Source organism: Papio anubis, chromosome 10, assembly GCF_008728515.1.
Source record: "Papio anubis isolate 15944 chromosome 10, Panubis1.0, whole genome shotgun sequence".
In the NCBI taxonomy this organism is placed as follows: Eukaryota; Metazoa; Chordata; class Mammalia; order Primates; family Cercopithecidae; genus Papio; species Papio anubis.
Genome location: NC_044985.1, coordinates 117,206,840 through 117,219,264, shown reverse-complemented (window position 1 = coordinate 117,219,264; position 12,425 = coordinate 117,206,840). Strand labels below are relative to the sequence as shown.

The 12,425-nt window shown below is 44.3% G+C and overlaps 1 protein-coding gene across 17 annotated transcripts in view; it reads right to left on the bottom strand.

The window, feature by feature from the left end:
- The window catches only part of DGKD (diacylglycerol kinase delta), a 116,533-nt gene that overhangs the window by 70,844 nt on the left and 33,264 nt on the right, over positions 1 to 12,425 (bottom strand). For 14 of the 17 annotated variants that reach the window (XR_635900.4, XM_021924153.2, XM_021924167.2 and 11 more), the window contains exons 2-3: positions 11,908 to 12,018; positions 9,763 to 9,843 (exon numbers count right to left, since the gene is read on the bottom strand). Coding sequence is in view for 16 of the 17 variants with exons in the window: in XM_021924156.2 (XP_021779848.1) it covers positions 9,763 to 9,843; positions 11,908 to 12,018 (192 nt within the window). In the remaining variant the exon portion in view is untranslated. Of the gene's footprint in view, positions 1 to 9,762; positions 9,844 to 10,220; positions 10,336 to 11,907; positions 12,019 to 12,425 lie in introns of all 17 variants that reach the window. The other 3 variants (XM_021924159.2, XM_031651615.1, XM_021924161.2) reach the window with 1 other exon arrangement.

Genomic DNA, 12,425 nt, shown 5'->3' with positions numbered 1-12,425 from the left:
TCATGCTCTGGCTTGCCTTTAAGCATGAAGTTACCTTGCAGGGTCCTGTACTTTCAGAGATTAGAAGAAGAGAAGGAGCCCAGTCCTGTTGCCTTGGGTCTTCTATCTGGTGGAGGATACACAGACCCTCGACATTCGAAGACAGAGTCCCTGTGTGCTCCACAAAACTAGCGCCCGAGATGGACTCAAACTATATTCTGCGCACATCCCACCCACGGCAGGAGGCAGGGAAGGAGAGCCATGAGAGGAGAGGCAGTTGGGCAGTGACACCCCCACAAATGGGAGAGGCCATGCCAGCAGGTGGCCAGGGAGATGCAGGGCAAGACGGCACAAGGCGTCTCAGGCAGGGCAGTGGGCACTGGGTGTGAAGGGTAAAGGGCCCTGTGGGAGTGGAAATGGCCACCATGCATCACCACTCTCTCCCAGCTCCAAGCTCCCTGCCCTCCAAGAGACCTGGCCAGGGCTCAGGCCTTGACTGCCTACCGCTGTCCTGTAGACAAACACTGGCTATGGAGAGCACCCATGCCCACTTCGAGTGATGAGCCTGGCTACGTGGAGCACCCACGCCCACTTCAGGTGATGAGCCCTCTTCCTAGTTAGTCTAGAAAATCTTCACTAAATTGAATTTAGCTCTGATTCTGCCTCCTTCACAATGGACACAGACTCTTCGACACCAGCCACTATGAAGTCAGTCTCCAAGGGGACATTTCCAGAACCGGAAAGGCCAGTAATACCAAAACATTCCCAGTTAGGAGAAGAAACTGTGCCTCTGGAGTCCTGCAGGGGTGCTGTGATCATGCCACTGTGGACAGCACTGCTTGCTTTCTAGGAAGCATGTATCATGGCCAATGATACAGTATTTTCCTTCAATACTGTTATTAATTCCCAGTGTCACCCAAAACAAAGAAAAGAAAGTACCAGCAACAGCAGAAGCATGGGCCCTGCCTACCTGCAGTGCATGGCTCTCCTCAGGCCCCATCTCTCACCTCCATAAGCGCATCCGGGCTGTCCCCCCACCTCATGTTGAGAGAAAGGCCCCTCTGCAGCCCTTCTCATCCACCTAGCCACCTCTTCCCTGCAGATCTCGCCTCCAGCAGCAGACAGACTCTTCTAACAAAAACCCAACTTTACCACCCTGCTTTAAAATCTTAATGGCTTCCCACAGCTCTGACAAAAAAGCCCAAACCCACGCCAGCCTGGAAATCACCTCCCGCCTCTGAGGCTGCTCACCCAGCGCACCTCCCACGCCCACTCCCTCTGGCAAGAAGCGCCCCTTCCACCCCATAGCTACCCTCCTCAGCTCTGGCATGGTCTTACCCCCTTCTCCCACCACGGGCAGGAATCCCCCATGCCCTGCCCCAAGAAGCAACCCATGTCAGTTCCTCCCCAGCCCTGCCGTGGCTGCTGCGACGCGCATGGACTGTGTCCCGCAGGAAGGAGGACCTGATCTCGCAGCCAAGCCCAGCCTCTGGTCCCAGGAAGCGTCCTGCAAAGCCGAATCAATGAAGGGCAGGGCCCAAATCATTCTGGAACTGGAGGTGACCAAGCCACTCTTCAACCAAGAGTTATGTGCACCTATTGTATGCTGGGCCCTTGGTGTAAAGCCATGAACAAAACAGACAAAAATCCTTGCTCTCATGTACCATATATTATAAATAAGTAAGACCAAATGGAATGCAGGCAGGAATGACTCTCCAGGAGGGTCAGGGAGGGTGAGAATAAAGCCCATTGCTTTTATTCCTTTTTGCTGCATTTTGAAATTTCAAACAACATTAAAGGAGGCAATAAAAATTAATCCTTTATCAAAAGAGAACATGGGTTTAAAAATTACGAAAAACAGTGACTTGGAGAAATAAGTAAATAAAAGCACAAAACTCAAATGGACGCTACAGTCTTGTAGTGTTCTACAGCTCTAGGCTGCTAAGGGAAGATTATAAAACTGGGCATGGTGGCTCACACGTGTAATCTCAGCACTCTGGGAGGCTGAGGAGGGCAGATCACTTGAGCTCAGGAGTGTGAGATCAGCCTGGCCAACATGGTGAAATCTGTCTCTACTAAATACAAAAATTAGCCAGGCGTGCTGGCGAGTACCTGTAATCCCGGCTACTCGGGAGGCTGAGGCATGAGAATCATTTGAACCCAGAAGGTGGAGGTTGCAGTGAGCTGAGATCGCATCATTGCACTCCAGCCTGGGCAACAGAGTGAGACTGTCTCAAAAAAAAAAAAAAAACAAACAGGCATAGGATTTGAAGACAACAACTAAAATCACTAAAACACACTCCAAGTATAATAAATCAGGGAAGAAATCCTAAGTCAATGAAAACATTTGAAAATCCAAGAGAAAATGGAGATGATCAAAGGAAAATCTTTCCCTGGAGGGAATGACTTTGTTAAACAGAAAACTTGTTAAAAATATTTTACCTATCGGCTGGGTGCAGTGGCTCATGCCTGTAATCCCAACAATTTGAGAGGCTGAGGCCGGTGGATCACGAGGTCAGGAGATCGAGACCATCCTGGCTAACACTGTGAAACCCCATCTCTACTAAAAATACAAAAAAAAAAATTAGCTGGGCGTGGTGGTGGGCACCTGTAGTCCCAGTCACTCAGGAGGCTGAGGCAGAAGAATGGCGTGAACTCCGGAGGCGGAGCTTGCAGTGAGCCAAGATCGCGCCACTGCACTCCAGAGCCTGGGCGACAGAGCGAGACTCCATCTCAAAAAAAAAAAGAAAAAAGAAAAAAGAAAAAAAATTACCTATCAACCAAGAATAAGCCAGGATAAAAACAAAGTATGCCGGAATCGGGGGTGGGGGCTGGGAGGGGAAGTTGCAAGTAAATGTAGTTACAAACAATATAAAAACTTTGATAACCAGAACTAGGAAAAAAAAACAAGAAATTAAATAAAATAAGGCTAAAGAATGTGACAGATATGGAAGATAAAGAAGCCTCCCCCACCACCCCACAGCCCCTCTTCTGGACTCCTGAGCTCACTTAACCAGCCTGCTGCTGTACTCAGCAGAAGCCCTGACACCTTCATCTGCTCCACCCTCTTCTGACCTGATCACCGGCCTGCCCACTACCCCCTTGACACCTCCACACTCTCCACTCCACTCTCTCCTAACAATCCTACAAACTTCCCTCCCCTTCCAGTTCACCCTCCCTTCTACAGCCTGAGTAGAACTTTCCCACATCTGCAAATCTGAGAATTTCACGAAATAAAACTTCAACAGCAGCCCAAGTCCTGAGGAGTAAGTCCCAAGCCCTGCCCTGGTCCCCTCTGATGTCCTCTTGCTCTGGCCTCCACCAGCCACCCTGGCCCTTCCACCACTTTGCACACTCCACACGGTGTCCCCATCCCAAGGTCTTCGCACTGCTAGTCCCTCCACCTGCCCCATTCCCAAGGTACCTATTTGCACAAGAAACAGATACACACAGAAACACACAGACACACAGAAACAGACACACGCACCCTCTCAGGCTCACGCTTCCCTCAGTGGATTTACTACTGTCATTCTTCATGTCTCAGCTGTGAGACCTCACTTCCTCTGAGAAGACTGCCCAGCCCCTCCCCAAGGCCAGGTGGGGTCTTCCACATATCAGGCATCATGTAGTGCTCTTCCATCGGAGCTTGTCTCAGCCTGTAACTAAGGCTCTATGTGTGTGCTTATCTGATCTTCCACGAGAATATAAGCTTGATGCAGAGTGGCTCCTCTCCATTTCTACCCAGCACTGAAACTTGAGCACTCAGCATGATGTGTGGCCAGGGTAGACCCCCAAAAAAATGCTTGCCAAAACAATGACTAAATAAACAAGCCAAGTTCCCAAAGAACAAGACAAAGCACATGAACCAGAATTTTTTTCTTTTTAAGTGTAAGAGAAAAGAAGGAAAAAATAGTTTTTCAAAGCTGGAAAACCCAAACTGGAGTCAGGGAGAAATCAGGCTTGCTCTACCCCAGACCAACCAGTTAGCAAAACCTGCATTGCACAAGAGAGAAGGCAACTCTGAGACTTCGAGCAGAAATGCCTTCAAAGACAGCAAGAGCACCGAGCCTGTTCCCGACGACCCCGTGCAACACCAACACTGGGAAATACCACGTCCCCAGAGCTCGCTAATAAAACACCGTGTTTGATTCCTTTCTGGAAAACAGACCATTTTGCATTCTTTTTCTTCCATGTTCCTCAGTCCTTTTTCATTTTCATGGTTTGATATGAACCAAATAAAAGCTAGTGAAACAAAGCACTGAGTAGCATGTTCTCTGTGACTATGTTCTCTGTGACTAAACACTCAGGAATACACAAAACTTGACCAAAAAAAGGATGTCACCATATGGGCTGGCTACAAACAGGTCTAGCATAATAAAATTTGTGAACTTGGCCAGGCATGGTGGCTCATGCCTGTAATCTCAACACTTTGGGAGGCCGAGGCCAGCGGATCGCTTGAGCCTGAGATTTCAAGGCTGCAGTAAATGGTGATCATGCCACTGTACTCCAGCCTGGGCAACAGAGTAAGACCTGTCTCTTAAATTTAAAAAAAAAAAAAAAAAAAAAGGAAAAGGAAAAGAAAGGAAGATAGAGAAAGAGAGAAGAGGAGAAGGGAAGGGAGGGGAGGGGAGGGGAGAAGAGAAGAGAGGAGAAGAGAAGAGAGAAGAGAGAAGAGGAGGAGAAAAAAGAAAAGAAAAAGAATTTGTGAACTGTAAATGTTTAAGAGACAACACAGAAGAGAAGTAGAAGGGAGGTACCAAGAGACCATTAAAATAAGAAAGCATGACTGGGTGCAGTGGCTCATGCCTGTAACTCCAGCACTTCAGGAGGCCAAGGTGGGCGGATTACTTGCGCCCTGAAGTTCAAGAATAGCCTAGGTGACATGGTGAAACGCAGTCTCTACAAAAAACACAAAAGTTATCTGGGCATGGTCACATGTGCCTGGAGTCCCAGCTATCCAGAAGGCTAAAGTGGGAAGATTACTTGAGCCTAGGAGGTCGAGGCTACAGTGAGCCACGACTGCACCACTGCACTCCAGCCTGGGTGACAGAGCAAGACCCTCTATCAAAAATAAATAAATAAATAAATAAACAAGAAAGTACAATACGTTCGGCCACAAAACACAGGCATCAGATATGCAATAATCCTGACAGCAGAAAATGGCTGAAGCACAATATTTACAAGGCAAAGGGTTTCTGACTAAAATAAAACAGATTCTAACAACATACTGTTTACAAGAATTAAATCTAGGCCAGGCACATCAGCTCATGCCTGTAATACCAACACTTTAGGATACCAAGACAGATCACTTGGGGCCAGGAGTTAGAGACCAGCCAAGTCAACACAGCTAGACCCCATCTCCACAAAAAATAAAAAAGTAGCTGGGTGTGGTGACAATGCCTGTGGTCCCAGCTACTGGGGAGTATGAGGAGGAAGCTCTCTTGAGACCAGGAGTTTGAGGCTGCAGTGAGCTAACACTGTACCACTGCACTCCAGCCTGAGCAACAGAGCAAGAGCCTATCTCTTAAAAAAAAAAAAAGAGAGAGAGAGAATTAAATTTAAAATAATAAGGAAAACTAAAGATAAAAGTTAGCATGGAAAAGGGTGGGGGGGTTGGTTATGTATATTAAGTAAATTCTGAACAAAGAAAAGAAGACTTAGAAATACTAATATCAGAGAATGGTTAATGACACAAACTACTCATTGTGAAAAAGATCTTCTTTAATCCCAGCACTTTGGGAGGTCAAGGCAGGAGGATCACTTGAGGCCAGGAGTTCAAGACCAGCCTGAGCAACATAGCGAGACCTTGCTTCTACAAAAAAATGTAAAAATTAGCCAGGCATGGTGTCAAGCACCTGTAGTACCAGCTAACTGGGAGGCTGAGGCAGGAGGATCACTTGAGCCCAGGAGTTTAAGGCTGCAGTGAGTCATGATTGTGCCAGTTCACTCCAACCCAGTTGATAGAGCAAGACCTTGTCGGGGGCGGGAAAAAAAAGCTACTACTTTATTAATCTTTATTAATAAATGATTACTCAATATTGAGGGTATTATCTTTTAAAACATGTATATGCTTAACAAAGGTTCAAAATGGAGAAGGTGAAAACTGTTAGAAATACATGAACAAAGTGTTACATGTAATTGGCCTGAAATAGATTAACTCCTCATTAACAGCCTATGGAAGCACAAGTGGAAAAAAAAAAAAAAAAAAAAAAAAACAAGATCATAAGAGGACTTGAACAACATATTTCATAAGTTACAACAGACAAAAACCAATACACAGCCAGGCATAGTGGCTCACACCTGTAATCCCAGCACTTTGGGAGGCCGAAGTAGGCAGATCACCTGAGGTCAGGAGTTTGAGACCAGCCTAGCCAACATGGGGAAATCCCGTCTCTACTAAAAATACAAAAATTAGCTGGGCATGGTGGCGTGTGCCTATAATTCCAGCTACCCAAGGTTGAGGCAGGAGAATCACTGGAACCTGGGAGGTGGAGGCTGTAGTGAGCCGAGACCACACCACTGTACTCCAGCCTGGGCAACAGAGCAAGACTCTGTCTAAAAAAACAAAAAAACAAAAAAACCAATACACATAAATGCAGACATTGATTTAGAAAACAGAAAAATAGGGCCCAACATGGTACCTTACACCTGTAATCCCAGCACTTTGGGAAGCTGAGGCAGGAAGATCACTTGAGGTCAGGACCAGCCTGGATAACATGGTGAAAACCTATCTCTAACTAAAAATACAAAAATTAGCCAGGTAGTGGTAGGACACGCCTGTAATCCCAGCTACTCAGGAGGCTGAAACAGGAGAATTGCTTTAACCCAGGAAGAAGAGGTTGCAGTGAGCTGAGATCACAGCACTACACTCCAGCCTGGGCAACAGAATGAAACCCCACCCAAAAAAAAAAAAAGGAAACAGGTGAGGCTCAGTAGCTCACACCTGTAATCCTAGCACTTTGGGAGGCCGAGGCAGGCAGATCACTCAAGGTCAGGAGTTTGAGAACAGCCTGGCCAACACGGCAAAACCCTGTCTCTACTAAAAATACAAAAAAATTAGCCGGGCGTGGTGGCAGGTGCCTGTAATCCCGGCTACTCAGGAGGCTGAGGCAGAAGAATCGCTTAAACACAGGAGGTGGAGGTTGCAGTGAGCCAAGATCATTCCAGCCTTACAGCCTGGGCAACAGAGCGAGACTCCGTCTCAAAAAAAAAAAAAAAAACAAGGAAACAGAAAAGGAGAATTGTTCAATAATCTAAGAATTAGTTCTCTTTAAAAACAAAGAAAACAAAAAGGCTAGAGTTTAAGAAATCTGACAAGAAAAACAAACTAAACTAACAAAATTAGAAATGCAAAGGAGATCCAACCAGAGACATACGTGTTTAAACTACACAACAGTACACGCTACTAAATTTGAAGGTGTGAAATTAGTGAGAAAGTAAATTACAGATATGGACTCAAAAAGTGAAAAAGGCTCAAATGATCAAAATGCAAGAAATAAATATTTTAGGATTTATTTCAATTATAGCCTTATCTCCCTAAAAAGTCTTCTTGACAAATACTTTAAAATAAATTTTCTCAAACTTAAGAAACAACCAATCCCAAAGCTACATAAAATGTTGCAGAAAACATAAAACTCATAGAAAGTTACTAAATGAATTTTATGGGGTTACTTTAACTCTGAAATCAAAACACAACAAACGCAGTATGTCCAACTATTATGTAACCATTAAAATTAAAAATAGAAAAAACAATTGTTTAAAACTGCAACAAGGCTACCTTCTCACCCAAAACAAATGCATATACACCAATGGGAAAAATCTAAATTGCAAGATTAAGGAGTAAAATTCAACATTACCAAGAATAATTTTTTTAATAGGAAATATGCAAATAACTGAAACCAAAATGAACATCTAAATTAATGCTCAGGGCCAGGCGCAGTGGCTCACGCCTGTAATCCCAGTACTTCGGAAGGCTCAGGCAGGCAGATCACTCCAGGCCAGGAGTTTGAGATCAGCCTGGCCAATACGGTGAAACCCCATCTCTACTAAAATTACAAAACTTAGCTGGGCGAAATGGTGCACGCCTATAATCCCAGCTACTAGGGAGGCTGAGGCATGAGGATCCCTTGAACCTGGGAGACAAAGGTGACAGTGAGCCGAGATCACATCACCGCACTTCAGCCTGGGTGACAAAGGGAGACTACATCTCTAAAAAGTTAATTAATTAACTTTTAAAAGTTAATTAATTAACACTCCAACGAAATTCAACACCTACTCCTATTAAAGACTCTAAAAACCACGAATCAAAGAAAAATCTATTTGTGTAGTTAAAAATGTCTCTTCCCAGCTGGTAAAAATAAACTAATAGAGAAAACTACAAATACTCCAAGTAAAATAAGAGCAGTTACATCAACACAAAATAAGCAGAGGTTTAGACAGAGGAAGGAAAATCCCATTTGTATCAGCAACATCAACAATGAATCCATCAATAAACAAAATAAAACTTGAAAGCACATGAAACTAACACTAACCCAAAATGTCGGATCCTAAACTTGAGGAAAATTACTCACCTTGACTGAATTATAAAAGAATAATTTTTAAAATTAGGGGGCATACTTTATGTCTAGATGGGATGGCCTAATAACATAAAGAAAAATAGCTTTAAAAGTTCTAGTGCTGTTATTAAGAGTCAAACCTTATACAGGTAGGTACTAAAGTCAGCCCGTAAAGCCTAAATTATAAAATCATACAAGAAAATGCAACTATAGCCATTAAAAAATATAACGAACATTTAGATCAGCTGACATGAGCAACTGTCTACTATAAATTGTCCTGGGGGAAAAAAAAACACACAGGTGTAAACCAAAAGGTTCAGCATTATCTCACGGGTACACGCAGGTAAAGACACAAATATACAGAAATAAAGATAAACACTCCAGAGTAAGCAGCTGGCCACTTCCAAGTGGTGCAATCACATGATTTCATGCATTTAGAACTTTTGCACAAAGTCCAATATAACTTTTATAAATTCGGAAGGAAGAAAGTTTAAACGTAAAAAAGGAAAAAAAAAGAAATACACCAAAATATTAACACTCAATGTTTTTTGAGGTGGCTGAATTATGGCTGCTTTTTAATTGCTTTAACATACTTGTCTGCATTTTCCAAATTTTCTACACTAATCACAAAAAACAAAACTCTGTACAGAGCTAGTAAGACATGAACCAGCCGAGCGTGGTGGCTCACACCTGTAATCCCAACATTTTGGGAGGCCGAGGCGGGCAGATCACCTGAGGTTGGGAGTTCCAGACCACCCTGACCAACATGGAGAAACCCCATCTCTACTAAAAATACAAAATTAGCCAGGTGTGGTAGCACATGCCTGTAATCCCAGCTACTAGGGAGGCTAAGGCAGGAGGATCACTTGAACCCGGGAGGCAGAGGTTGCTGGGAGCTGGAGATAGTGCCACTGCACTCCAGCCCAGGCAACAAGAGCGAAACGCTGTCTCAAAAAAAAAAAAAAAAAAAAAAAAAAGACGTGAACCAAAACATATTTTAAAAATTTTTATTTTGTCCCTATTGTCCCTTAGTGCTTAGGCGTGCCAAATTCTTGGTTATTTTCCAACCACAGTATTACTTTCAGCATTAAATTCAAATTTTACCAGCAATCATTCCAATCAGAAAGAAAAGAATGAAAGTGTTTGAACTGCTTGGACACATGTTCAGATCAAAAAGGAAAGCCAACTTCAGTAAAGAATCAAGAAAGGCGTGACTCAGGAATCTTACCGTAAAACTGTTGTTGACGTTTTTGGTACTGGATTCAGCCACGCTGGCATCTGACAGATCCACCTCATCAAATATGATTGACTGGAAAAGAGACAAACACAGGGACTAAGGCACACAAAGATAAGGACATCCTTAAGCACTAGCCAGCGCTGCCCACCACACCCCCCTGATCCCTACCAAGCACCCACAGAAGCCCAAGTACCTTGAAACTGTAGGATCCAATCAATAAGCCAATCCAAATTAACTCACCCACCTGCTTCTAACCAAAAGCTCAGGCTCACAGGTATAGTGCCATGATTTAAAAAAAAAAAAAAAAAAAAAAATCTACGAACTTTGGCATTGCATTAGTGAAGGAAAAAAGAGAGAGAACCAAAGCAAACAACCCAATGCTGGTATTTCTGTATTTACTACTACTGTCAACACCAGTGTTCACTTTTACATGTGAAGTATGTTCTCACACAGTGTTTTAGCTGGGGGAAGGCCCCGGGGTCCGGACTGAGGATTCTGTGTCTTCCCAGCTTGTTCCTCCAGCGAGCACATGGAGGGGAAAGGTCCTGGCTAAAATGAATTCTTCTGGGGAAGAGAGACAAGTCCAAATGGAAGGGGTCTGGCCGTGAAAGGAAACAAGGGAGCAGATCAGAAGGAGACTGGTCCTGGAGAGAGAGAGACGCTCCAGGGCAGGCTGGGAATCAGGCCTGGGGACCTCCCCCATCTCCCTTTCCATTCCCTACACGGTCACAGTCCCCCAGCACAGCCCCTGCCTGCTGTTTCCCATATACCATCCCCTCTATTCTACGATGGCTCTATGAGGAACCCTGGAGAAAATCAAACTAATTACTCAGAAAAGAGACTCAATCTTTTAAGTAAACTTCCCCCTCCCCTCGCCCCCAGAACTAACTGTAAAAGGTGTTTTCTCGTGTTTTTTTTTTTTTTTTAAGTGAGGGAAGTGGTCAGAACCCTTTCTAAAAAAGCTGCTTTGTTCCATTTCAAATTTTAATGCAGTAACTTTCTAGGGCTATGTCTCAAAATGTAAATGATTCAGATCCCAGATTTCTTAAATACCAAAATATTAGTACTGACACCAATACTGATATAAAAATACAGGTATTCGGAATCCCAGCTAACACACTGGTGTCTGAATGTCTAACACCACATCCGCTTAAACATGGCAGTAATCTGTGACTTTCACTGGCTGCTCCTCCTCCAGCAGCACCCACCTGGTGCTTCTAGTTTTAAATCTACCTACAATAGGGCAACAGAAAGAAGGTTAATTGCTAGAAAGCCTAAAAATAAAGAATTTCCCATTTCTGTTCACACATCAAAAAGCTCAGCTCCTTCTACTTTGGCCGGGCACAGTGGCTCATGCCTATAATCCCAGCACCTTGGGAGGCTAAGGCAGGAGGATCACTTGAGGTCAAGAGTTCAAGACCAGCCTGGGCAATGTGGTGAAACCCCATCTCTAGTCCAGGCATGGGTGGCTCACGCCTGTAATCCCAGCACTTTGGGAGGCCAAGGCAGGCAGATCATTTGAGGTCAAGAGTTTGAGACCAGCTTGACCTACATAGTGAAACCCCATCCCTACTAAAATACAAAATATAAGCTAGGCGTGGTTGCAGGTGCCTATAATCCCAGCTACTCGAGAGGCTGAGTCAGGAGAATTGCTTGAACCCAGGAGGCGGAGGGTGCAGTGAGCCGAGATCTCGCCAATGCACTCCAGCCTGGATAACAGAGCAAGACTCCCTCTCAAAAAAAAAACAAAAAATAAAAAAAAAGCTCAATATACTTAAAGAATAAAGAATTATTTAATAATAATAAGATAAAATTCATAACCCTGTGATTCCCCCCAACCTTTCTGAAAGAAAGATATCCAACTTTAATGTGGCTGTTTCTGTGACCCTTTTTTTCCTTTTCCCCATTACTGATGACATTAAAGAAAAGGAAAATGAATAGAAATTAATTTTGATAAGAAATAAAACATACCTTGAGACAAGTAAAACCTGACAGTGTGGAGTGTTACAAAACTCACTGGCAATAACAGATCTGAAAATTGAAGCTTTTCCCACACAAGGACTCGGCACCCCCAATTCCTCCCCCGGGACAGCTCCTGTGATGTCCTCACGCGTGTTTTCCTGCATGGGGCCTCACCTTTGCCGTTTTGGCATAGTAAAGCGTTCGCCCTCGAAGCTTAAAGTATCTCCTTTTTGATCGCTGGAATGAATTGTTCTGTTTGGTCAGCATCCCCTCTTTGATGATGGTCTGAAAGTACAGAAACATATTCATAAACTTGAGTTTTCAAGGTGCCCTTTCACTCTTCCAGCTGAAACGCACCCTGTTGTGGCTGAAACATATTCATGTCTCCAACAGAAAATATTTCTCACACTCTCAACAGACCTTGACCTATGCACAGGCCCAGCACGCTGCCGGGGGGACGGGGGTTGCACCAATCCTTTCCTCTATGGGGCAATGTGTGCCTGTGTGGATGGGGGTGTCAGAGGCCCAGGGTGTGCCCTGGATGCACTGGCAACATGAAGAAAGGACACTGAGGCTCACAGGGCCACAGTACGCAGCAGCTGGGAAGACACTGGGACATGGGGCCAGTGCATTCTCCAACTTCAACATTTGGTATTTTTCAGCTATTCTTGGCCCTGTCTCTGTGTTCTCTG